The sequence below is a fragment of the Pseudopipra pipra genome, chromosome 19 (genome assembly GCF_036250125.1).
Source record: "Pseudopipra pipra isolate bDixPip1 chromosome 19, bDixPip1.hap1, whole genome shotgun sequence".
In the NCBI taxonomy this organism is placed as follows: Eukaryota; Metazoa; Chordata; class Aves; order Passeriformes; family Pipridae; genus Pseudopipra; species Pseudopipra pipra.
Window position 1 is genome coordinate 4,338,665 of NC_087567.1, and position 27,133 is coordinate 4,365,797.

Here is a 27,133-nt window from a genome sequence, read left to right on the forward strand (position 1 = left end):
ACACAGCTGTATTTTTCCACCCTCTGTACTGGTGGAAGGGAACAAAACCAAAAACATGTGGCCAGGGCTGTTGTTGCCAAGCCTGGAGTAAGCAGAGCTGTTGCTGCAGTTCATCTTCAGAGGCATGTTCATTGTCTGATAAAAGATGGGGAAAGGTTGACAGCTTACAGTTGCTTTTGCTCTACTTGAGCATTTCCTTTGCAAAAGGAAAATCTCATCCTTCTACTGCAGGCAGCTTGGCCTCTGGCAGGGCAAGGATGTGCAACAAACAGTAAATTTAGCTGGCAGAAGGTGAATTAATCCTTGTGGTGCTGGGGCTGGAAGGATTGCACCCCTGTTTTCTCAGATCTGTGAATCTTTTGGTGAGATCCAGTCTCCTATGGATTCCAGGTGATGGGGTTCTAAGAACAAATAAACCTGATGTCATAGGTTGAGATTGTGGCTCAAACTACCACACCTGAAGTTGGGGCATCAGTCATTAGGAGCTGCCTCCTCCTGTGCCACAACCTGTCTCACATTGTATAAGCCTCTGTTTTGGAGAGCTGAAATAATTTGCTCATTGCTTAATGAGAGTCTCTTACTCCCACAGACTGCTTGTGACTCAGGCTGGCAGCGCTTTCAGTTTTGGTTCCAAATGTGTGAGCCCGACTTGCCTAGACAATCAAAAATGACCTCTAGGCTGCTTTTGTGTGGCAGCAATACACTTGAGTTTAAATCATTCCTGTGTTAGTTATCTGGGATTCAGCTTTATTGTGGCTGCATGGATCACATCTGGTCAGGTGACAGTGGTAAAGCAAAGAGAACAAACAACACGTGCACTTAACTAAACCTTGTTTATGCAGTTCAGAATACAATAAATATGGGAAGGAGGGTGGGGCTGGTTGCAAATGTTCCTCAGCAGTGACTTTTTCAAGATGTGCTCAGATTAGACTGTTGGCTGTCGTAGGCTACAAGAGGAAGCAAAGAGATTAAATTTTCCTCTTGGCAGAGCGAGCAGATTCATAGAGTCACATGGTGAGCAGGAACAAGGCTGGGTGTGGAAAGAATCATAGAACTGGGTAGGCAGAGGTGCAGCCTCCAGGTTGGTGAGGGGTGAGTTGGGAGGGCCAAGACACAGCTTCTGCAGCAAACCCACTGCTGGTGCTGGGCAGGAGGGAACAGCTCCTGTCCCCATACTCGGACGATGTGGCAACAACCCAGTCCATAAATCACCACTGTGGTCCTGAACTCGAAAGCAAACTTGCAGGTTAGCTGAGTGCTCATGTTGCAGCAAAAAGCAAACACTGAGAAGAAAAATAGTCTGAGTGAGGGGAGAGGAAGAGAAGATTCAGTGGGGTTTTCTAGAGCTCCTCACCCCAGGGAGTCAGAGCTGCTGTGGGCTGGGCTGTAACCCCAGAGGTGCCTCGTACCCTGTTATCAGTCCCATGTCATCTGCTGCCTGTCACGGTGTCAGTTCAGCCCCGGCCTTGGACTGTGGATTGTGATTTCTATCTCTAGGGCAAGGTGCAGGGCCTGATGCCCGTGAGCTTGGCTGATGTGCTGATGGGTAGGCTGTCTGTCTGTCTGTCTGTGAGTCCATCTGAATGCACTGTGAAGGAGCAGGATGGCTGCTTGAGACTCCAGTGCACTCCTTGTGGACTTGCTGGCTGTGGGGCAAATCTGCAAGCAGGTGTAGCTTATCCCAAAGGGCATTAAGCCCCCTCTAAATATACCTGTGTTTTAGGACAAGATGGTCAGGGAAATATCAAATTTCTTTAAGGTGTTTTTGAAGGAAGCTGTGTGTCTTCATTGACAGGCTGCTCAGAGGATCTAGTTTTTAAAATCTACAGATGATTAACTAATGCAAGACATGGTGTATGGTTTTTATTGTTATAATGAAGTCAGAGAGCTGCCAGTCAAAGTATTTAATACAAAATCAGTTTTTCAGCTGAGGAGGTGTTTTACAGCCCACTGTATATCTCAATATGGTTTTTAAGATGTCAAACCAGGGCTTCTTTAGGGGGAGGAGAAGGGAAATAATCCATTAACACTTAAAATGTGTAAATTTATGTCACCACTAAGGTATGTATGTGAGGATCATACACCAAGATGTTACCTTAAAGGAAACCTTAGACAAGGGGTAGACATTTGTCTGTCAGTCAGAAACCCTGGGTACCATATCTGCCATGCAGTGGGGATCCCTGGCCAGAGGGAGCTGGAGGAGGAGGCTGTGTGCTTGGCCTATCAATGGGATGCTGCTGGCTGCCCTAAAATATTTGTAATTTTCCAGCATCCACTTGCAGAAGGCGCAATTTCCTCCAACTGCCTTTGGGACATGCTCTGCTGGTTTTGACCTGAAGGGAGGGGTGATGGGGTAGAAGCTAGAAAAGCCTGAGCCAAAGCACTCAGTTAGAGAGAAGGTGGCAGCCTGGACTAAAGCTCAGGGTAGGCAGGGAGGAAGTAGATGTAAGAATGTACCAAGGAGTGATGTTAATTCCACTTTGGGTGTGTGATTATTACATGGGGTCTTAACCATGTAATAGGTCTTTAATGCCCTGAGCCTCCAACGTGAGTGTAATGGTAGCCAAATGTCCTGGCATTGGAGCATTTCTCTAATACAGAAGCTGCAGCCCTGAACTGAGCAACCAAATTGCTCCTATGGTGATATGGAAACCTCAGGGAACTGAATCTGGTGAATCTTGAAGATCTGTGCCTGAGAAAAGCTCTACCTTTCCTTGTGTGAGCAGCTGTCTGGTGCTATGTGGGTGTTTAACCAGTGAACTGCTTGGCAATAAAGGTCACTGTTGTCACTGCGTTCGTTGTCATAAAAAAACTTATGATTCTCATTATATCACAGCCATAAATTACATCATGCACTATTTTATTGACATAAATAACAGATTAGCCAGGGAGTCCATCACGAACATGAAAGTGGTGGTACTGCAGGTAAGAGAGATTTGGAAACCAAAACCTGTGTAACTTTATGTGCTTTGTCTTATGGTCTCAGACAGCTCACGTTTCAGGAAAAAAGATTTCCTTATATCCTGTTTAGCAGTGGAGAAACAAAGATTTGTTAAGGTCACCACGGTGCTTTTTTCAAAGAGTAATCAAAGAAAATGGGGATCACATTCTGGATTTAAATTGCAGTTTCTCTTTTATGATACTTGTTTACTATTATTAAAGGAAAAACTGTAACAGCTAGTTTTGATATTAAGCAAGAATAGTTCTGAGAATTTGTTTTAGTTTCCTTTCACGGAAGGCTTTGGATCCTGTTTTAATTTGTGCCTGACTGGTGAATTACTTGGCAATAAAGATCATTTTTTGTCATAAAAGACCAATTGTAATCAGAAGCAGTTATAATGTTTATCTTTCAGCCATAAATTATTTTGTGGTCTATTTTCTTGGTGTACCAGATTAGCAGGGGAATACCTCACAAATGTGAAAACAGAGGTGTTGTAGATAAGTGAGGCTTTGAAGCCAAAACCAGTGAGAAAACATACTGAGACCAAAGGTATAATGGGACATCGACTGTTAATTCTGAGACTTGGGATAGAGATCCCTGGGCTACCCTATTACTTTCAATTTCCTGGAACATGAAATAAGACATATATAAAAAAAAAGGTAACAGTTGCTTGAAGCAGAAAGGAATAGAAGCCCAAACCACTTCTTGTAATCATGCATATAGCTAAGAGAAACTCTAGGTTCTTCTGTGATCACAGCATTTGATTTTCATCTCATGTCTTCCGGTTCATTTCTCACGTTGAGTTTCTGGTTAAAGTTAATGTTATTATTCTGGGTATTTCTGTATTCAGTGAAAGGGGTTTTGTGCTGTCAGGGTGGATCAAAGTATAAGATTCCTTGGCTATAGGAGAAAGTCCATGTTGGAGGTTTTCACTTTTGAAAGTCAAAATGAAACCTCATTCAGGAGCGGAGTTTCTAGGACTATTGCAATATAAACACAATTTAGTTGATGAATAAGTAAATTCCTCAAGCATATTTTTGGGTAAGTAGGAGAAGGGAGAAATCCTTGCTGAAGGCATAAATAGCTCATATTTTTTTTCTATTTAACACATACTTAATTTACCATCAAAGGATGCGGTGCAAGCTCTAACTGTACAAAGTAAAATGAACTTCTCAAAGGAGTTTTTAAGTACTGAAGTTCTTTGCCTGTTCCTAGAAATTCTAGATTAGGCAGCAGATGTTTCCCCTGGACTTCTGCTTTATGCTTGCAGAAAGCAGGCATTTGAGGAGTTGGGTACCACTCACAGGGAACAGTGAAAATGGAAAAATCACATGAATACAGTGTCTGGGGAACTCAATGCTGGGGTGCTGAGGAAGAGGCTAATCTGAAACAGCTCATGTGGTTGGGTATGACCAAATTCTGTGCTTGGAAACTAACTCTTCCTGTAAAAAATGATTAAGACGAAAGAAAAATCAAAGTTTTGGGTCAGATTCTCAGAATATTGATATCTTTTGTGCTGACAGCTTGCACTAGGACTGGAATACAGTTTAGCTGGGCTGAATTTGAGTGAGGGGTTTAGTCCTGTTAGCAATTCCTCAAACCAAGCAATCCTCTGGAGATCCAAAAAACCCCAAGGTACATTTTTGCTGCTACACTCCTCAGCTACAGCTTGTTTTCTTGTGATAATTTGCATCGGATATTAAAATATGTTAAGCCAGTCCTGGCTGAGCAACTCAGCCCAGCCAGCAGCAGCCAGTGAGACCTTTGCTGCCAGGGGTCACTTTCTGAATCTGTGAATTAGCATCAGGACCATTTGTGACGGGCACACAGTTGGGTTTTTTTGATCATAAGTTCGCTGTGAAGTCACTGTTAAAGACTGTGCCCAAGAGCCAGGGGGGAAGAATGTAAGGAAAAAAATTGCAGACCTGGGACCTACTGTGAGAGTGGCTGCATTTACCTCGTGCTTTATCCCTGGAACTGATGTCAGTCTTTAACTTCTCCCCCAGAGATGTGGAAGCCTTGTTTGCATGCTGGAGGTGACCCTTCCAGGCCAGGGCAGGAAGGGCACAAGCTAAGGCAAACAAGGGGTTTTGCTGTGGGGTTTTTTTTGTTGGCTTGTTTGGGTTTAGTAGTGGTGGTGGTGTGGTTTGGGTTTCTTTTTAAGGAAATGTCTCAAGTTTAATGTCCTGGGCCTGGAACAGGAAAGTGTAATGGCAGAGAAATGTCCCCACATTGGAGCGTTTTTCTAACACAGAAGCTGCTGCCTTGAACTGGGACTGTAAGAGCAAACCAAACCACCCAAATTCACTGGAGGGGCACTGTGGTTTTGCAGCACTGTGATTAAATTGAAACTGAGCACTTCTGTGTGATATCTGCTAAATAAACCCCTGAAATTGTGTCTGCCCAGGCTCAGCCTCCATCTCTTCCACGACAAGGGACCAGGTGCTGCAGCGTTTAGGATAGACCAAGCACTTTAATCCTTCCAGGAGCACTGGTTTCTTCTTGGAGCACAGTTTGCAAAGCTTTGGACCTTTTGGTCTGTGGGTCACATGATAAAAATAGGGACAAAGTGTAATGAAGAAGTGTTTTGGTGAAAGGGTGGACTGTGTACTCGGAGAAAACATTGCTATTTTTAGATCCAGATAAAGTTTATGGCAGCCCAAGCCTGGGAGTGCTGCTTGTAACTGGCTGTGGGACACCTTGCACAGGGTGACTGTGAACTGCAGGGCAATGCTGAGGGAGGAGAAAAGCTTGTTATGGGTGCTGAGGACAACAGTCAAGTCAAGGAAAAGAGCTTATGGCTCTGTGGATCTACCTGGGCTTATAGGGAAGAGGAGAAAGGAGAGGGTCAGCCACTCTCCAGGTCACTTTCTCGGCTGTAACCTTGTACTGATTTGCTGATGGTTAAAATCAACTTGGATAGCTTGACTTGCCTCCTTGCCAGCCTAAAAAACCCCACCCAAAACAGAGATAAGAAAGCAGCAGATTTCACCCTCATCTGTCCCCTGTGCTTATGGGCACTGAACTTTTCCTCCCCCTGTCCTGTGGTGCCAGAGTCAGCTGAGTTTATCATAGAATAGCTCATTAGGGGTTCCTTTGGTTCACCTCTGCCCTCCCTCTGGTCCCAGTGGCTTGTGGCAAGTTATGTGATGGACACAACTTCAGTCAAAGAGCAGAAGTGCTGCTGCTGCCCTGGGGTGTGTTCTAGCAGGGTATCCTTCAGCACTGATCCCTGCCAGGGAACAAACCAAGCTCAGCACCTCAGATTCTCCTGCTCTGGGCCCCCCTGCAGTGCCAAAGGAGCGCCAGACTCCGGAGCAGATCTCAAATCCAGTCTTTTACATTGCTGTTGCAATGCCCAGAGGGACAGGGTTTCCACTCAGGTTTAACCACAAGCAGGTTCCTGGCAAGTTTTTTACGAGGTGTGGTTTTTTTTCCATGCTTTCCAACTGCAGAATCCCACGGAGCAGCTTGGACTTGCCTTGTTGCGTTGCTCAGTGATACTGCTGACCTCAGTGCAGAAGCGAAAGCGAAAATCCATTATGAAATCTATTTGCATTATAAAGAAGGAGGAGCCCGTCGTGTGCCTTTTTCTCTGGGATCCAAGTGGCTTCTGCATCTCCTGTGCAGGGCTCTGGAAGAGGAGCTGAATGATTGGGAGTTGGAAAGAACTGCTCAGGCACTCGGAGAAGGGAATGGAAGAGGCAGGAAAGCTTCCTCAGGCAAAGCAGCTTTTGAGGTACTCACACTGTCTTCTTCTTTACAGGGTCCTGTCTTACAGTCAGGCTATTCTCTTACAAATTCTTGCTTCCTGGTTTTTAAGTAGACATTTAGAAATGGGCACTAAAAGGGCTGTGGCAGGAGGGAAGTGTTTAGTGTGCTGCACATTTTCTCCATAAGGAAGAATGTGTGTTACTGGTGCTTGTGATCTTTCTCACTAAATAACTCCACCTCTGTAGCCCTGGCTGGCAACTTCCACGCAGCTCTGCACTGAATTCACATTGATTGTGTGAGTGCAGAAACCCAACAGCTTCATCAAGCAACAAAAACCCCAGCCTGGTGGCTCTGGGTTCAGAATGAAACAAAACAGAACCAAAACCACAGAATATTAGTAAATAAGGACAGAGGTTTTGACATAAAAAGAAGTTAAATCAGTGGAACAGTTCGTTCATTCTACTCTTCCTAATGTGCTGCAAGCATAAAAAAAATTAGTAATGTTTTCTAATGGGTACTGTGGAATTTCTTTTCAGAGCAGTTGGTGGGAAGCCAAAGTGTGCTTTACATTCAGGATTTTTGCAGAGATTTCTCAGCTCAGCCACAATGTCTTGCTGGTTGCTTTCTCTGCACTGCCTTGTTGGAGCTGTAAAAACAAACTGCTGTCATAGGCTCATTCAGGAAAGAGCTGTTTCATCCCTTCCCATGACTTCATTTTGTTGTTTTTTTTCCTGTAAGGGCTTGTTGAGAGTGGTATTCAGGAGATCAAAGAGTGAAACTGGTACAGAAAGTGATAGTAAAATTATCTCTTCTTTAAGTACTGCTCCTTTTCTTTGAAAGAACTTAGAGTAGAAAATAAAATCTATAGGATCTTCTGAAGTTCTTTGGGGCTTATTCTGTTGCAGCCTTACTTCCTTCAGTAGTATTATTTTCTCCAAACTGATTGAAACTTAAGCATTCTCCATGGGATCTTTGGGGTACCAAATAAATCTTTTAGAAAACCTATTGCATTGTTTACAGCTGGAGAACAGCACTGGAATTTGTGGGTCCATGACTGTGCTTAATGGTTGGCTGGAGAGGGAAGCACATCCAAACCCTGGGGCAGCAGCCCTGCTCTGCCAGCCCCCGTGGCTGGGATTGGGGCGACCCCCCACCACAGCTCTGCTCTGGTCACCTTGGGGGGCCCTGATGCAGCTGTGCCAGAGGCAGAGGTCAGAAAACCTGAAAACACACACTGGAAGGGCAGTGAGCTGTTTAACTTGTGCTGGAGTAGGAATAAGCACAAAAAAATGTGTGAGAATATTCAGGTGTCTTAACTGTTCAGGTCAGTTAAGAGTTAACTTTGAGAGAGGACACTGCTGGAAGTGATGCTGTTGCATTAATGAGTTGGTGGAGCAAGAGGAAATCCTTGCAGGACTGCAGAGGGGAGCAGGAGCTGTGTGTGTAAAGTGGAATCACTGGTCCCTCGTGTGGTGTGAAGTGGAAGTGGACGGTTCTCACCTCGGAAGGTGTGTGTGGAGCAGAGCCAGGACGGGTCCAGCACATCCTATGTGTGGGTGTCAGTAGCCTGAGGCACTGCAGAGGTGTCCCGGGTTTTATTCCGGGGGAACTTTTGCAGCTGGTTCCTGTGCCTGTTGGCAGCTGGAATGGGCTTGCCTTGAGGGTTTTGTTTCTCCTGTATCATCTGGTTTTGGGGTGGAAATCTCAGCAGCTCTAGATTAGCACAGACCATGAGAGACAAGCATTTATTAAGTTCTGATGAAGAATTACTGCATAATTAGGAATTACTGCATAATTAATTTGGAAATTTCCTCAAGGTACTTCTCAGGTGGTGACAGCAAAAAAGTTGTTTAATGAAAACTTCTAATGAAAAGCTCCCAAGAGCAAAGCAGGTTCTGTTTTCCAGAGCCAGGCTGATAAAGAAACTTTTAATTTTTTTCAATTTTCTTTTTTCTTATTTGGAAAGTGAAACTTGTATTTTACTAAAACATATTTCACAAAGTCATTCACAGTTTCATTGAAATGACTGAGAATGAACTTCTGACTAAAGCCAGGAGATTTTTTGGAAGGAAATACCAAGTTTTCGTTTGTCCATTTGATTTGAACTGGTATTTCCTGTCAGACTTCTAAACTAAAAACAGAGTTCAATATGACAGTAAATATTTCATCTTACGTCAAGTGAAACACTCATTCAGCACGAAATATCTTTCTTATCCAATTTTTTGGTGTGTTTTCCAAGTGACAGTGAGTTAGGCTGTTATTTGTTGCATGTACTGATGAGGGAAGTGTGCAGGGCACTGCTTTGAGGAGCCTGGAGGACCTGGACATGGCACCTGCTGCCCAACAGGCTCAGGAGGGATTGCCCTTTCCCTGCAGAAGGACCACGTGTCTCCTGCTGCTGTGACTGAGCCAGAGGTGGAAAGGGCTGTGAGTCTGGCACTTGCAAAAGCCATTGTAGTGACAGCTGAGCAGCATGAACACTCCTTTGCCTTCCATTCCTTCCATTCCAGATGTCTTGGCCAGGAGCAGCCTTACAGCACTTGGCCTGGCAGCTGATTTCTTTTTGTCTGGAGAAAGATAATAAGAGAGAATGGATGCTAAACACTGCATTTAATGTCCCAACAGGAAGATGACTAAGGGAGGAGCCTGGTGAGCCTGACCTGGGACCACAGAGGATCTCAGAGAACATCCAGCACCACTGGAGCTGAGCACCCAGGGCAACCAGATGGACTCTCCCCACCTCATGGGGTTGTGTTTCCTGCTCCTGGCTGTTGCAGCTCCCTGTCCAAGTGAGTCTCCTTGTATGACCTCAGTGCTTTTCCCTGCACATCAGTAGCTCAAAAGCTTTTAGCTGTTCTTAGAAAGCTCAGCTGTGCCCAGTTAAAGCTAAAACCAAAAAAGCTCTAGGGTGAGAAAAGAAATTAAGGTGAAGGTGGGTTTGTTTGACCTGTCCCAATGCCCTGTTTTGGGAGGGGTGACTCTTTGGGTCTGTCTGATGTCAGATGAGGCGAGTCCTCTCCTGAAGGACTGGCTTTTCCCTGAGAGAGTCTGGATGAGTAAACCTGCACACTGCACCCAGTATCTGTAGTCTGGCAGCTTTGAACTTCACTGGTCTTGGGATCTGGCAGTCTGCTGGAGGGACACCTGATAGGATTGTGCCAAGGCCTTGGGAAGGAAAAGAAAAAACAACAACAGATGATACATCAGAGCTCACCAAGAGAAAAGCCTTTCAATTGACTTCCCAAGGTCCCAGCTTCCTAGTTTAAAACAGTTACAGAAGTAAGGAAATTATATCCTATTTCTGCCCCCAGATTATCTTGTGGACTGGCCCCAATACTGTGTTAAATTTGCCCACTGGCAGACAATGTCTCCTAAGCCATAACTGGACATGTCCACCCAAACTCATCCCATTCTCTAACACTAAACATGTGGAGTAAACTGGTAGAAAATACTTTTTCTTTGTTTTCTCCTTTAGATATTGCCATGCCCAGTGGTCACCCTACTGAGAGGACACATGACTCTACCTCTGGCAAAACAAATGTGTCAGTCTACTACTGTAAAGATTGTGAAATCAGCGAATGTGAATCAGGCAGATTTGAAAGATTTGTAAAAATGGCTAAAACAGAAAATGAGGGAAAAATTGACTTGGTGACCAGGGAAACACACATTATTATGTGCTTTCAGCAAGGAAATACTTTTTCTGAAGGAATTTATGGCATCGTCTGGGGAAAAACCGAGGGATTTGGATACTCGTGTGGCATCCTGAATTCTACAGGTATGATCTGCTGGGGAGCTGGTTATCAACAGATGGGAAACATATTTCTGTGTCAGTTTGTAATGTATGAATCCCACCTCCTTCCATCAGTACAAATTGGCTTTTACTCTCCTGTGTTTATGCTCACCAAAATATCTACATGCTGTTAGTCCTGTGAAAAGTTTGGGTGACACTAAAACCTCCCTGGTGAAAACTGGAAGTCGCTGTAGCCATGGGTGCCTGTGTCCCTTGAGAGGGTAACGGGTGGAGGTGCTGAGTCTGGGATGTGTAGGCAGGAAGGAGTTCTCAAGGTTCTCTTGGAAGAGGACTAAATTATATAATCCCAGTGGGATGCAGGGTCAGTGGGAGATGCACTCCGGGGTCTCTGAGATCTGCACAGCTGCTGGTCTTGCTTGTTCCCCCTCTTTGGTTCCTGTGCAAAAAGGGAGCTGCAAAATTGTGTCCTAATTGTTACTTGAATGGTTTTTAATTGCATCAAGGTAATGCTAAGCTTTTTACCAATGTTTTGGTATTCTTAATTACATGTGAGACCTTCTTTGCCTTCTGGTAACGTGAGTATTTCCACTATTGGCTCACAGAACAGTTCATCAGCTTTAGTGAGGAGGAAATCTAAATGTCAGTAGTTGATTTGAATAGCTGGGGAATGAAACATCCCCAACTTATAGCAGTCATGGCAATCTCCACCTTTCTGTGCTACATGACCCACTTGTTTAACCTATGAACCTCTTCAACTTTTTGAACCCTTGATTGAAGATCTTGATCCGTATTTATAATTAAAACTTCTTTTATCTTTCAGCTTTCTCAGCAAATGGGAGAGGTAGCATCAGTCCTGAGGAGAATAAAATTTGCTGTGAAGCAGAAACAAATATCTGGGAGTCCAATCTTACACTGAAGTGTCACACTGAAATGTCAGGTGCAGAAAATAGAAAAGCATCAGCTGGTATCCTTGGTGAGGAAATTCCAGGTTAATCTCTCCACAAGTTTGTTTTCCCTTTGCTTTGAGAGTGTTTTGCCCATAGAGCTTGGTGTGAACAGAGTTTTACATGGAGCAATGGATACAGGGATGCTGAGGGAAGGTGGTACATGATGAGCATGCAGCCAGTTCCCAAGAATTCCCCTTGGTGGTCAGGGATAAATGAGACTTTGCCTCCATATTAAGTCACCTGAAGTTATTTTTATATGCAAATTTCTTTCATGGTGGAAATCTTTGTTGTCTTCCTTAGTGATGGACAAACAGGTCTTTAAGAACCAGTGAAAATGGATTTCCTTAATGGCCTTTGAACCCATCATTAAGGATGGCTCTCACACCTCTTGGTGTGGGGTTTTTTGGAAGAGGAAAACATTCATGGTATCTGTTGTGGTGGGGAGTCAAGAATAAGCTTTGAATTCTGATGAAGTCAGCATTGTTACAGATTTCTTCATTAGGATAACTTGAGCCAGAGGCTGTTTGTTCTCTCATTCAAAGTTTCCCTCTCTCTTTATCAGCTGTTGGAGGGGACTTTGTTCATGTACCAGGCTCAATTCTTCAGGGTGGTGCTTCTGAGGCAGGCTCATGGCTTGGCATACCTGCTTGATTCACTGGGCTTCTCTTTATTTTCTTCTCCTCTCCAGGTAGAAGGAACAACATCGTCATCTCCCTCACATTCCTGCTGTTCCTTGTGGCTTGTGCAGGAATGGTCAGCATGTATTGCTATCGGCAGCATCGGAATAGTCAAGGTACTGTCTGACAAATTGTTGCTTTCCTGTGGGTTCCACACCTGGTAGTGAGAAAAACATACGGGGTTTTCTTCCTGGATCTCATCTCCATTATGTTGTCTGGATGGGTTAGTTATGAAAAATAAGCACAGAATAAATTTCCTCACTGCTCCCTCCTGAAGTGAGGAGGAAGCAATGGCAGGGCTCAGCCTTCCCTCTGGGGGATCCAGTTCCCTGGGTGGAAATAGCTGGGATTGGTTCTGTGGATTGAATAGGGAATCATGTGAATAAAGTCTGGAAACACCAGCCTTCCTCTGTATTACCCTCTGCTCTTCCCTCCTCCCTCCCAACACAGAGACCACCGTGTGCTTCAAGTAAGATAATATTAAACCACCTCTTACTCCAGAAATAGTTGGGCTCCAATACAGACGAGGACTTGGGATGCAACTGTGCTGTCATATGGCAAAGCATCCCACCTGCCATTCCTGGTGGGGATTTGTGGAGAAACACAAGGCCTGTGGGTCTGTCTGAGATGGGTAGCAGTGAGTTGATCAGTAATTGCAGATAAACCTAAACTGGGAAAAAACAACTGCAAGTCTTAGTTTTAGTTCTTCTAAAGAAGTCCTTGCCAATGCTGGTACTTTTTCCCTGTTGTTTCCCTAAGACTGTCATAGCATTCCATCAAATCTTTTACTGTTGTCTCTAGAATGTTAAAGGTTGGACTCGATGATCTTGGAGGTCTTTTCCAATACAGGCATTTGGATTACAATTCTCACTGAAATCAACCTGTGCCCTTTTTGGCCTCACAGATATTTTTCTTTCAATTCTGCAGCTCTTAGAATAAACAGACAGGCTTCAGATGAAGAGAGCCTCGCACAGGCTTGAAAACTATCTACGAGTGAGAAGATCCCTAAGCCAGCAGCATCTTCCTCTGTCCTGATGCACACAACCAGCTGAAGCAACAGAGCCTGATGTTCCATGAGACCTCCTGGTCCCATATTCACAAATGGTCTTTTTTTCACAAATGCACCTTCACCACATCCACATGTTCACCGAGGACTGTGATTGCCACAGTTGTCCAGCTCCAGGCCTTCATGAGCAGCACAAGCAGCACCCTGGATCTCCCATCCTCTGCTGGTGCTTGGCTGAGGACAGCAGCCATCACAAGGTGTGTGGCTGACTCAGCAGCACAGCCTTAAACCAGCTGAATTATCTCCAGCTGTGTGCTCTGCTTTCTGGAGATGTCTACTGGGTTTGTCCTCAGCAAGTGCTTTGTGTTTTGCAATATGCATAGGTAGGCAAATATTTTTATTCACAGAATTATGGAATGGTTTGGGTTGGAAGGGACCTTAAAGATCATCTGATGAAATAAAAAAAGGACTAACAATACTAAGATGCCTGACTCACCAAATGCCACAATTTTGTAGCTGCAACTTCTTTTGACTGATTTTAATCTTCAATTTGTGTTACTATACTAGTGACAATAAAACAGCTCCTTAAAAATTTGGTAGCCCTGTATTGATGGTATTGTTATTTGGTCTGTTAATCTCCTTGACAAAGCATCACCATCCCATCATTCCCAAACTCACAAGCCAGTATTAGTGTCATGATTCATTTCTTAAATATGGCAAAAGCAAAGACAGGGAGTAAGAGATGTCTCCTGGCATCTGCTTTTATATCCAGCAGTGAGTCTTTGTGGGGCTAATTGAAAGCTCATTTCACAACCTGCCTGAACTCTGTTTCCTTTACAATAATTGGTGACATTTCTGAGCTTTCAAGCATTCAGGAAATTCTTTGGGAACCCTCCCTTCCCTTCTGTATTCCCACAGAGAGTGTTGCCCACAAGAAGAGCTTTTCATCCTAATGGGGAGGGAGCAGGAGCTACATGTGAGCTGTAGCTGGTTCCCCTTTGCTGGTGGTTTTCAGCTCTTGTGCACTGCAGACACACAGAGAGGGTTGTTAAATGTGAAGCCAGGGGCACGTGAGAGGTACGTCCTGTGCTGTTGCTTGGGAATTTATTCCCGTTGTCATTGCCAAGATGCAGATCCAAGCTGCTGGTTTGTGTGCAGGGCTGGTATAATAACTGAAGGTTTAGCTGAAGTAATGCAGCATCTCATCTCCTTGCTCCTTACAAAGCCAAGGCTTTTGCATTTGCAGCCACCAATCTAAGTCTGTGGGAACAGTGACAGGCTGAACTGATTGTACCAGGCAGCCACATTTCCAGTGAGGCCACACCTGGGGGACAGCTGCCTGTAATATTCTGTGATTCTGTGAAAACCTTACTAGAAATATCCATTGCTGACTGTTGCTGTAGTCATTGAGACTGCAAACTGGAGGCACACTTAGGGAAAAGGGTGTGAATCTCTGAGGGAAACAGGCTGAAGAAAAAGATGTCTCCAAAGAGTCACCCCTTTTCCCCCCATCACCACTGACAAGAATTTGAAAGGATTGCTATCTTGCATCACTGATTCCTGCCAGGAGAGCAAGCTGACCTGTCCACCGCAGATTATTCTGCTGCCCTTGGAGCCCTTGCATGGCAAAGTGTGTCAGACCCCGAAGCAGATCGCTGTTGCAAACCCTGAGCAGGTCCCTGGGAGGTTTTTTTGCGGGTGTGGTTTTTTCAATGCTTTTTAATTGAGGAGTCCCTCCCAGCAGCCTTGTTTGCCATGTTCGGTGGCACTGCTGACCTCAGTCCATAAGTGAAAGTAAGAATCCAGTTGTTTGTGCCCTCGAGGTTATCTAATAATGAAATCAGGGACCGGTAGGGTGTCTTTTCCTCTGGGTTGCAAGTGACTGCTGATTTTCTGTGCAGCATTTCTTGGAAGAGGACCTGAAACTGGGAAATGGAAAGGCTGCTCGGGCACTTTCTTGGGCAGGAACAACTTCCGAGGTATGCCTTCTCTTCTTCTTTAAGGGTTCCTGTCTGGCAGCCAGTCTGTTCTCTTACAACTGGCTTTTCTGAAAGCAACTGAAAAACTTGTTGCTTTTTCTTTCTGTTTGTTATCGTTTAGCTTCACACCATCATGTGGGGCAGGGAGGGAGGAAGGTCGACAGAAATGCCCCGAGCACTTAAGAGAATAAAAGCTGCCAACACGACGGGACCTCGCTGTGCTTTGCTCCTGGGACTGCAGCTGAGAGGGAGGGTCCGGCCTCTGCCCCCCCGGAGCAGTCCTGCATCCCGGCTTTGGGGAAGGAGCCTCCCGTTCCTCACGGCCGCCGGCAAGGGAGTCCCGTCTGTGCACGGTGAGCGCCGTCGCTTCCCTCTGCGGTGACAACCCCCGCGGCTCTGCTCCCCTTGCTCCCTGCTCCCCTTGCTCCCTGCTCCCCTTGCTCCCTGCTCCCCTTGCTCCCTGCTCCCTGCAGAGGCATCCCAGGTTTTGTTCCGCAGGAATTTTCGCAGCCGGTCTCCAAGACCGGGTCCTGTGCCTGTCGGCAGCTGGAATGGGTTTGTCTTGCGGGTTGTCTTCCTCCTTCATAATGTGTGTTTGGGAATTGCGGTGGGGCTCTCAGCAGCTCTAAAGTAGCACAAACCATGAGAGAGAAGCAGATAATTCTGCAGGTTATCAGGTAACTTGTGGAAGAGAATTTCATGGGGGATGCTGTGAGGGAGTGAGTTGAGTGCCTGTGTGGTGCTTAGTTGCCAGCTGGGCTTAAAGTACAGCACTCCATTAGAAGATGAAACTTGTGCTTTACTAAAAGAAGTAAAGGCAAGTTTTACTAAACATACTTCACAAAGTCATGACAGTTCAATTGGAATGATTAAAGATTAATTTCTGACTAAATGGAAGCTGGGTTTTGAAAATAAATACTAATATCTTTGTTCGTTTGATTTGAAAAGGGATTTCCATCAGATCTTCTAAATTAACATATTAGGTCAAGCAAAACCCTCATTCAACACAAAGCATCTTGCATATCTAATTTTGTGTGTGTGTTTTGGAAGCAACAGCAAGTCTGTGTTGCATGTAATGCTGAGGGAAGTGTGCAGGGCACTGCTTTGAGGAGCCTGGAGGACCTGGACACGGCACCTGCTGCCCAACAGGCTCAGGAGGGATTGCCCTTTCCCTGCAGAAGGACCACGTGTCTCCTGCTGCTGTGATTGAGCCAGAGGTGGAAAGGGCTGTGAGTTTGGCACTTGCAAAAGCCATTGTAGTGAGAGCTGAGCAGCATGAGTGTTCCTTTGCCTTCCATTCCTTCCATTCCAGATGTCTTGGCCAGGAGCAGCCTTACAGCACTTGGCCTGGCAGCTGATTTCTTTTTGTCTGGAGGAAGATAATAAGAGATAATGGATGCTAAACACTGCATTTAATGTCCCAACAGGGAGAAGACTGAGGGAGGAGCCTGGTGAGCCTGACCTGGGACCACAGAGGATCTCAGAGAACATCCAGCACCACTGGAACTGAGCACCCAGGGCAGCCAGATGGACTCTCCCCACCTCATGGGGTTGTGTTTCCTACTCCTGGCTGTTGCAGCTCCCTGTCCAAGTGAGTCTCCTTGTATGACCTCAGTGCTTTTCCCTGCACATCAGTAGCTAAAAAGCTTTTAGCTGTTATTAAAGCTCAGCTGTGCCCAGTTAAAACTAAGACCACAAAAGCTCTAGGGTGAGAAAAGAAATTAGGGTGAAGGTGGGTTTGTTTGACCTGTCCCAATGCCCTGTTTTGGGAAGGGTGACTCTTTGGGTCTGTCTGATGTCAGATGAGGCGAGTCCTCTCCTGAAGGACTGGCTTCTCCCTGAGAGAGTCTGGATGAGTAAACCTGCACACTGCACCCAGTATCTGTAGTCTGGCAGCTTTGAACTTCACTGGTCTTGGGATCTGGCAGTCTGCTGGAGGGACACCTGATAGGATTGTGCCAAGGCCTTGGGAAGGAAAGGAAACAAGAAGAGATGATACATCTGAGCTCAGCAAGAGAAAAGCCTTTCAGTTGACTTCCCAAGGTCCCAACTTCCTAGTTTAAAACAGTTGCAGCAGTAAGGAAATCATATCCTATTTCTTCCCAAATTATCTTGTGGACTGGCCCCAATACTGTGTAAAATTTGCCCATTTGCAGACAATGTCTCCTAAGCCATAACTGGACATGTCCACCCAAACTCATCCCATTCTCTAACACTAAACATGTGGTAGAAAATAATAACCTGGTAGAAAATACTTTTTCTTTGTTTTCTCCTTTAGATATTGCCATGGCCAGCGGTCACCCTGCTGAGAGGACACATGACTCTTCCTCTGTCAAAATAAAGGTGTCAGTCTTCTACTGTAAAGACTGCACAATCAGTGAAGGTGAATCAGGCAGATTTGAAAGATTTGTAAAAATTGCTGAAACAGAAAACGAGGTGTTTTCCGATGGAATAATTGAGTTAGTGACCAAGGAAAAACAAATCATTATGTGCTTTCGGCAAGGAAATACTGAAGGAATTTCTGACATCATCTGCCTGAAAATGGTGGGAGTGAGATACTTGTGTGGCATCCTGAATTCTGCAGGTATGCTCTGCTGGGAGCCTGGATATCAACAGATGGGAAACATATTTCTGGTTATGAAAGTGAACTGTTGTAGACTTGTGCAGACAGTGATGTTCATGAGTAAACTAACATGACAGAATGAGTTTCTTCTCTTAAAAAAAGTCAAATAATTCAGAAAAATAAATTGAATTCTCTCAGGTCAGACACTGTTTAAAACTACACTAGTAGGGATTCAGATAAACACATATTATTCTGATTCATATAGGCTTCTTTTTCTGGCCTTTTTTTTTTTTTCAGCAGCAGTTCTCACAGTCAAATTCTGTGTCAGTTTGTAATGTATGAATCCCTCCTCCTTCCATCAGTATAAATTGACTATTTCTCTCCTGTGTTTATGCTCACCAAAATATCTACATGCTGTTAGTCCTGTGAAAAGTTTGGGTGACACTAAAACCTCCCTGGTGAAAACTGGAAGTCGCTGTAGCCAGGGGTGTCTGTGTCCCTTGAGAGGGTAATGGGTGGAGGTGCTGAGTCTGGGATGTGTAGGCAGGAAGGAGTTCTCAAGGTTCTCTTGGAAGAGGACTAAATTATATAATCCCAGTGGGATGCAGGGTCAGTGGGAGATGCACTCCGGGGTCTCTGAGATCTGCACAGCTGCTGGTCTTGCTTGTTCCCCCTCTTTGGTTCCTGTGCAAAAAGGGAGCTGCAAAATTGTGTCCTAATTGTTACTTGAATGGTTTTTAATTGCATCAAGGTAATGCTAAGATTTTTACCAATGTTTTGGTATTCTTAATTACATGTGAGACCTTCTTTGCCTTCTGGTAACGTGAGTATTTCCACTATTGGCTCACAGAACAGTTCATCAGCTTTAGTGAGGAGAAAATCTCAATGTCAGTAGTTGATTTGAACAGCTGGGGAATGAAACATCCCCAACTTGTAGCAGTCATGGCAATCTCCACCTTTCTGTGCTACATGACCCACTTGTTTAACCTATGAACCTCTTCAACCTTTTGAACCCTTAACTGAAGATCTTGATCTGTATTTATAATTAAAACTTCTTTCATTTTTCAGCTTTCTCAGCAAATGGGAGAGGTAGCATCAGTCCTGAGGAGAATAAAATTTGCTGTGAAGCAGAAACAAATATCTGGGAGTCCAATCTTACACTGAAGTGCCACACTGAAATGTCAGGTGCAGAAACTAGAAAAGCACCAGCTGGTATCCTTGGTGAGGAAATTCCAGGTTAATCTCTCCACAAGTTTGTTTTCCCTTTGCTTTGAGAGTGTTTTGCCCATAGAGCTTGATGTGAACAGAGTTTTACATGGAGCAATGGATACAGGGATGCTGAGGGAAGATGGTACATGATGAGCATGCAGCCAGTTCCCAAGAATTCCCTTTGCCAGTCAGGGATAAATGAGACTTTGCCTCCATATTAAGTCACCTGAAGTTATTTTTATATGCAAATTTCTTTCATGGTGGAAATCTTTGTTGTCTTCCTTAGTGATGGACATACAGGTCTTTAAAAACCAGTCAAAGTGGATGTCCTTAATGGCCTTTGAACCCCTCATTAAGGATGGCTCTCACACCTCTTGGTGTGGGGTTTTTTGGATGAGGCAAACATTCATGGTATCTGTTGTGGTGGGGAGTCAAGACTTAGCTTTGAATGTTGATGAAGTCAGCATTGTTACAGATTTCTTCATTAGGATAACTTGAGCCAGAGGCTGTTTGTTCTCTCATTCAAAGGTTCCCTCTCTCTTTATCAGCTGTTGTGGGGGACTTTGCTCATGCACCAGGCTCAATTCTTCAGGATGGTGCTTCTGAGGCAGGCTCATGGCTTGGCATACCTGCTTGATTCACTGGGCTTCTCTTTATTTTCTCCTCCTCTCCAGGTAATCCTGAATTTCCCACCAGCAAAAAGGACATCATCATCATCATCATCTCTGTCACATTCCTGCTGTTCCTTGTGGCTTGTGCAGCAATGGTCAGCATGTATTAGTATCGGTGGTATCAGATTATTCAAGGTACTGTCTGACAAATTGTTGGTTTCCTGTGGGTTCCACACCTGGCAGTGGGACAAGCATACAGGGTTTTCTTCCTGGATCTCATCTCCATTATGTTGTCTGGATGGGTTAGTTATGAAAAATAAGCACAGAATAAATTTCCTCACTGCTCCCTCCTGAAGTGAGGAGGAAGCAATGGCAGGGCTCAGCCTTCCCTCTGGGGGATCCAGTTCCCTGGAGTGATCCCAGACTGTGCAGCTCCCCCTGCAGAGACATGTCCCAGCCCAGGAGACTGATGGACATCCAGGTGTGAGCTGACAGGTCCTTTAGGAGAATGGTTCCCACTCACAGCTCTGCCCACTAAAGAGCCACCTTTAATTTAAGAGAAAATATTTTCCTAAATGTGGCCAGGAGGGAAGTTTGTGTTGCAAACTAATCTAATATGGGTGGAAATAGCTGGGATTGGTTCTGTGGAGTAAGTAGGGAATCATGTGAATAAAATCTGGAAACACCAGCCTTCCTCTGTATTACCCTCTGCTCTTCCCTCCTCTCTCCCAACACAGAGACCACCGTGTGCTTCAAGTAAGATAATATTAAACCAATTCTTTCTCCAGAAATAGTTGGGCTCCAATACAGACGAGGACTTGGGATGCAACTGTGCTGTCATATGGCAAAGCATCCCACCTGCCATTCCTGGTGGGGATTTGTGGAGAAACACAAGGCCTGTGGGTCTGTCTGAGATGGGTAGCAGTGAGCTGATCAGTAATTGCAGATAAACCTAAATTGGGAAAAACAACTGCAAGTCTGTTAGTTTTAGTTCTTCCAAAGAAGTCCTTGCCAATGCTGGTACTTTTTCCCTGTTGTTTCCCTAAGACTGTCATAGCATTCCATCAGATCTTTTACTGTTGTCTCTAGAATGTTAAAGGTTGGACTCGATAATCTTGGAGGTCTTTTCCAACCTAAACGGTTCTCTGATTGTATTCTAAGATTTCCCTTTAGGGAGTTTAATTAGAGTCAGTGATGAAATGACAGTGCCACTACAGGGGCAGGAGGATACTCAGTGAAGGACTAGATGTGTTTTCAGCTTTCAGAGCAAGAGGTGGTCCAGTAGCAGATGGGACAGGGGAGGTGCCTGGAGGACTTCTCACTGCAGATCTCCAAGCCTAAATACAGGCATTTGGATTACAATTCTCACTGAAATCAACCTGTGCCCTTTTTGGCCTCACAGATATTTTTCTTTCAGTTCTGCACCTCTTAATGACAAAGCTTTCAAATTAAGAGAGCCTCACTCATGCTTGAAAAGGATCTACAAGTGAGAAGACCTCTGTGCCAGCAGCATCTTCCTCTGTCCTGATGCACACAACCAGCTGAAGCAACAGAGCCTGATGTTCCATGAGACCTCCTGGTCCCATATTCACAAATGGTCTGGTTTTCACAAATGCACCTTCACCACATCCACATGTTCACCGAGGACTGTGATTTCCACAATTGTCCAGCTCCAGGCCTTCATGAACAGCACAAGCAGCACCCTGGATCTCCCATCCTCTGCTGGTGCTTGGCTGAGGACAGCAGCCATCACAAGGTGTGTGGCTGACTCAGCAGCACAGCCTCACACCAGCTGAATTATCTCCAGCTGTGTGCTCTGCTTTCTGGAGATGTCTACTGGGTTTGTCCTCAGCAAGTGCTTTGTGTTTTGCAATATGCATAGATAGGCAAATATTTTTATTCACACAATTATGGAATGGTTTGGGTTGGAAGGGACCTTAAAGATCATCTGATGCAATAAAAAAAGGACTAATAATACTAAGATGCCTGACTCACCAAATGCCATAAAGATCATCATATGGAATAAAAAAAGGACTAACAATACTAAGATGCCTGACTCACCAAATGCCATAATTTTGTAGCCGCAACTTCTTTTGACTGATTTTAATCTTCAATTTGTGTTACTATACTAGTGACAGTAAAACAGCTCCTTAAGATCTGTCTATTCCTTGGTAGCCCTGTATTGATGGTATTGTTATTTGGTCTGTTAATCTCCTTGACAAAGCATCACCATCCCATCATTCCCAAACTCACAAGCCGGTATTATTGTCATGATTCATTTCTTAAATATGGCAAAAGCAAAGACAGGGAGTAAGAGATGTCTCCTGGCATCTGCTTTTATATCCAGCAGTGAGTCTTTGTGGGGCTAATTGAAAGCTCATTTCACAACCTGCCTGAACTCTCTTTCCTTTACAATAATTGGTGACATTTCTGAGCTTTCAAGCATTCAGGAAATTCTTTGGGAACCCTCCCTTCCCTTCTGTATTCCCACAGAGAGTGTTGCCCACAAGAAGAGCTTTTCATCCTAATGGGGAGGGAGCAGGAGCTACATGTGAGCTGTAGCTGGTTCCCCTTTGCTGGTGGTTTTCAGCTCTTGTGCACTGCAGACACACAGAGAGGGTTGTTAAATGTGAAGCCAGGGGCACGTGAGAGGTATGTCCTGTGCTGTTGCTTGGGAATTTATTCCTGTTGTCATTGCCAAGATGCAGATCCAAGCTGCTGGTTTGTGTGCAGGGCTGGTATAATAACTGAAGGTTTAGCTGAAGTAACAGAGCATCTCTCATCTCCTTGCTCCTTACAAAGCCAAGACTTTTGCTTTTGCAGCCACCAATCTAAGCCTGTGGGAACAGTGACAGGTTGAACTGATTGTAGGGAGCAGCCACATTTCCAGTGAGGCCACAACTGAAGGACAACTGCCTGGCTTGGGTGCTGTGAAGGGCAAATTTGAGTGAGTGTCTCTGTTCTCAGTTGTCTTCAAAGGGAAGGTGGGTGCTCACCATAGACAACTTTCTACTCCTACCCTCAGGGCTGGGAGTTGCTCAGTAGCAGGAAACCAGGGGCGGTTTTAGTGTGAAGTCAACATCAAGATACACCTCTGTCACATTCACTGGAATAGAAAAGCAAAAGCAGCATCCTGCTGGCTTCTTTTAGTAGAGAGCTGATGTAGCTGAAAGACAACAGGCCAGCTTGGGGCATCAACCCTTTCCTCAGGTCTTTAACTCATCAGTCAGATTGCAGAGAGCAACTAAAGAGACCTTTGAAAATGCTGTGGATGTCGTGTCTCCCAAGTGCATCCCTCTGTCTGCTGCTCCTCCCGTGCTTCCCTGCCCAGACTGGTAGGTACAATGTAGATGCTCTTCCAGTTCAGTGTTTTCCTTCCTCTTTCTTGCTTTATTGTGTTCAATCCCCCTCCTACTTTAGTCTGTTTTCTCAGACAGCTTCCTGCCAGATTCACTACTAGGGAAAGCAGGTGGAACTTTGGAGAAAAAAAAAAAAAGCTCTGAAATTAAAAAAGGAACTTGTAGGAAAAATAAAGAAAAATTGTTATGATCTCAACTTTTCTACAAAGCAATCATTCTCTGTACAAGTGTTTTCCCAGTAATTTCAGATCAATTGTATCTGTATTTTTAAGGATGACGGGGGAGCCCACTACTGACAGGAATGAATATTTATATTTACTAGGGGCATTTTTATTGAAGGTGGAATTTATTTATTGAAGGAAGCCTTACCAGAAATATCCACTGCTGAATGTTGCTGTGGTTATTAAGACTACAAGCTGGAGGCACACTTAGGGTAAACAGTGTGAATTTCTGAGGGGAACAGGCTGAGGGAAAAAAAAATGTCTCCAAACAGTCTCTCCTTTTTTTCCCCATCACCAGTGACAATGGAAAGGATGGTGACTTGAGAAAAACATATTATCTGTAAATCAGTGTGTCTGAAAGGAAGGCGCAGTGAAACTGGTGAGAATGTTCTTTAGTTAGTGGTTATTTAGGAGTCAATGCTGATTTCTGCAAATATAATTTAACTCTTGAACTTCTACCTTGATCTCTGGAGAATATGAGTGATGGGCTGCGTCTGCTTGTCATTAACTTTGTGAGGTCTTAGGTCACAGAAAAGTTTAAACTGGGTCAGTTTGGAAGTACTGATTTTTAGGTTGATGGGCTTTCCTTTCCTGATGGTAAAGGCTGAGTGCTCTGCACTTCTCCAGCCTTATCCATCACCCCATTTCTCTGCTGCTTTGGGAGATAATTGCTCGTGACTCCTGGGTTGCCTTAATTCCTTCTCTGAGTGTTGTAGGAGGAACATGCCCATGTCTGGTCAGGTGGAGTGACCTACTGTCACTATAGTCCAACAATCTGGACTTTCTGTGTTTGAATTCTGTGTTTGTTCCCTTATTAAATTAAATTGTCCTAAGTATGTAGGGATCCTTAATTTGCTTCTCAACATTGAACAATTCAACCTTTTCTAAACTGTGTTTGTCCTAGACATGCAGTACTCTCTATTTAATTTTTCTTCCCTTGCTTCTGGTGTAATTTCTTTTTGAGCCCTCTGTTTCTTACTATTCATTACACAAATATTTACTGTTCAGTTTCTTTTGATACTGAGGTAATTAGAGAACTCAAAGATGTCTCATTTTGGTACCTTTGTTTCTTACTATGGATTGGAGTTACACCCTCTGCAGTCCTCTTCCCGAGAGGCTGTATTATCCAGTTTCCTGGTGTTGCTAAATGCTCCTTTCTTTAAAAAGAAAAAAAAAAAAAGGTGTATTTTTCCTCCATTCTCTGTCATTTTTTTCTTACCTTTGAATTCCAGATTTAGACCCTCAAACAGCTCCAACTGTCAGGCTGAGTTCAGTGAAGCTTGTGTTTTGAGAACTAATAGGATCATTCTGAGAATCTAAACCGAGCAAACTAAATTTTTTGCACGAGTGACAGAAGACACTTTTTTGCCAAGGCCTTTTAAGCTTTGGGAAGGTGCTGAGCTGAACAGTTCAATGGGCATGAAAGGCACTACAGGGTTCAGGGCAGCCAAGAGATGACATACACAGCATAGCAAGACTAAGGTCCAGTCTTACAGAGCGGTTCTGTTGACAGAGTTGTTGGTTCTGAAAACTACTTTGATATTAAAAGATCAATAAGAACTCTGGTATTACCATCTCAATTGCATTTCTTATCTTTAGGTGGAGAAAATGAACAGTCAACAGACGTTCTCAGTGTTTGGGAAGGAGACTCCATCAGCATAACTTGCTCAATCAGTGGTTTAGGAGAGCACCTGGGAATGCACTTGAAAAGTAGCAGAAAGACAGTCAATATGATATATTTTCCCAAGGACAATCCTCCAAATATCTCTCCTGATTTGGCTGGTCGCACCGAGTGTTCAAGGGAAGGAAGGAATTACAGGACAACTTTGCACAATGTTCAGGAATCTGACTCCAATATCTACCTATGCATTGAGTATGTTACAGTCAATGACCATCACAAAATACTGGATGGGAGGAGAACCATAGTAGTGGTGAAAGGTATTGCAATTCCACCTTTTATGTCATGAATTATTGAATACAGACCTGTATTTTAAATCAAAGATTGGAAGCAAGCACAATGGGAGGAAGAGTCCGACAGAACTGTATTCGTGTCTGCTCAGGTGATGAACAGATTTGAAGGAAGGTGTGGGTCCTGAAATATTGAAGAAAGAGCATTAGTACAGTAGTTAGTACAGTACCAAAAAAACCCCATCCACCCTAGAACATCAATTTGTGACTGATTTAATTCTACCTACAGGTTTTCACCTATTAGTCATAGGTAGCTGCAGCAGTTTGGAAACAGTGATGACCTAGAGCTCTTTTTCCAAAACAATCTGTGAAATCTTTATGAATAACCAGCAGAGCAATGAGCCTTTTTTTTTTAATAGCAGTTTTTGCAAATCTCTTTTTTTTTTTTTTTTTTACTATTTCATCTTAAATGACATATTGGTAATTATTGGGAGCTGGTGCTAGGCAGGGTCTGCAAGTTGGGCATGAGTGGGTACAGGCTTTTTTCTGTTCTTAGTAGTTGATGAATGGGCACAAGTGCTCCCTTTGGCAGATTTTTGTGGTTGGGGGAACAATTTTTCTGTCTTTATTTTCTTTTGCATTAGAAGAGGGTTTGAGTCCCCACTATTCTTTGGCAGCTTATTCCTCTATGTACCCATCCTTCTGATGAGACCATCTGATGAGAAATATCTTTACCAAAATTTAGAGTTTTCTTCCTTTCCTGTCCCCAAGGCACGTGAAATCTAATTGATTGCTGGATCAGCAATTGTAATTTATATCCATGAGGAATTGTCATGTTCTTCCTTAGGCTTCTCTTTTCAAACTTCTTGGCTCTGTTTTCTCAAATGAATTCCATCTTGTTTATTGTGTACTATTTCTTCAAATTATTTTATAAGTTACTTTATCTCTCTTTTTGATTCTGATCCTCTTCTCTAAAATGCTTGCCACTTTCCTTTGGCAACCATGATACATTCTGTCTTCATTCCCTCACCCACATTAATGATATTTTTAAAAGGAACAAGGCCTGTCCTCAGAGGAATTCAGTAGAATGTCTTCCCAGCTGGACAGCAAACCATTAATAATTACTTTTTGAACATAATTTTCAACATTGATGGGACTCACATTGTATGAGTAGATCCAGACCAATATTCCCCAGATCTTCCTATGTCTTCATCTCACTGGAGAAAGCAGCCAATGATCCATGTCCAAGGACATGCTGATGAGGCTGTATTCCCTTAGAAGGGATCAGTATATGTATTTTTTAGGTAGGTACAGACCCTTTACAACCAGGTAAACCTGTTGGTCAGTCCTACTTTCAGATCCTGAGGCAGGAAAACATACCAGGGTGTACTAAAATATATCCTTCTTCTCAAGGCACGTGTAAAGGTAGCCTGTTAAAAAATTCATTTTATCTAAATTTCTGCGGCCTGTTCTTTCTGTCTGTGACCTCTGCATCTGCTCCCTGGTTAAAATGCACCCTGATAATTATGTGACAGCCATTAATCTCTCTTATTTTTAGCTAAAACTGGCGGGGCTTTGAAGCAGTCACCGCTCTATGCCAGCCCTCAGCAAGGCCAGTCTGTCAGCATCACCTGTGTGATGAACAGCTCACGTGGGGACGAAGGGATCTACTTGCTCAGGACTCATGTGCAGCCTGAAAGTGTTCTGTATGTGTCAAATCAGAGTGCTACAAGGATTCCACCTGCCTTTGCTGAGCGCTTGGAGTATTCCAGGGAAGGGAAGCAAATAGTGATAACTCTACACGACCTACAGGAGAACGACAGTGATAACTATGTCTGTGCTGAGGAGGTGAGACATGGGAAAAACACCCGTCTCCTCTCAGCAAGTGGCACCATGGTGCTGGTTAAAGGTATGTTCCTCTTGCTTGTTTAATCATAGCTAACTACAGGCATGTTGTAATGCAAAAGGTGGGCAAGGAGCTTGCAGAAATCTAGTGAGGACAGGTAAAGCACTAATCCCTGGGTAGAGCTCATCCAGTACCTGGGAGAGGTTGGAGAGTGGGCTCAGCCTCATCAGTGTCCTGTTATGCTTGGAGATGGAAACAGGCACTGTGTTTCTACCTGCCTTGTACAACCAACCAGAGGGCATTTCAGAAGAGAAAACTTGTTAAATCCTGCATCTTAAAAGAATTAAAAAAGGTCAAAATAAGATAACAAACATTTCAGTGTATGCGTGAATAATCTGTCA

General features: G+C 44.1%; 1 protein-coding gene across 1 annotated transcript in view; it reads left to right on the forward strand.

The window, feature by feature from the left end:
- Nucleotides 1–2,099: 2,099 nt before the first annotated feature.
- CD7 (CD7 molecule) overlaps nucleotides 2,100–27,133 on the forward strand; it is a 28,818-nt gene continuing 3,784 nt past the window's right edge. The window contains exons 1-9 of the mRNA XM_064675716.1: nucleotides 2,100–2,776; nucleotides 6,397–6,680; nucleotides 9,281–9,444; nucleotides 10,131–10,430; nucleotides 11,227–11,394; nucleotides 12,042–12,146; nucleotides 20,816–22,733; nucleotides 24,578–24,916; nucleotides 26,445–26,795. Of these exons, the coding sequence (XP_064531786.1) occupies nucleotides 22,661–22,733; nucleotides 24,578–24,916; nucleotides 26,445–26,795 (763 nt within the window). The 5' untranslated portion in view covers nucleotides 2,100–2,776; nucleotides 6,397–6,680; nucleotides 9,281–9,444; ... (2 more) ...; nucleotides 12,042–12,146; nucleotides 20,816–22,660. The remainder of the gene's footprint in view (nucleotides 2,777–6,396; nucleotides 6,681–9,280; nucleotides 9,445–10,130; nucleotides 10,431–11,226; nucleotides 11,395–12,041; nucleotides 12,147–20,815; nucleotides 22,734–24,577; nucleotides 24,917–26,444; nucleotides 26,796–27,133) is intronic.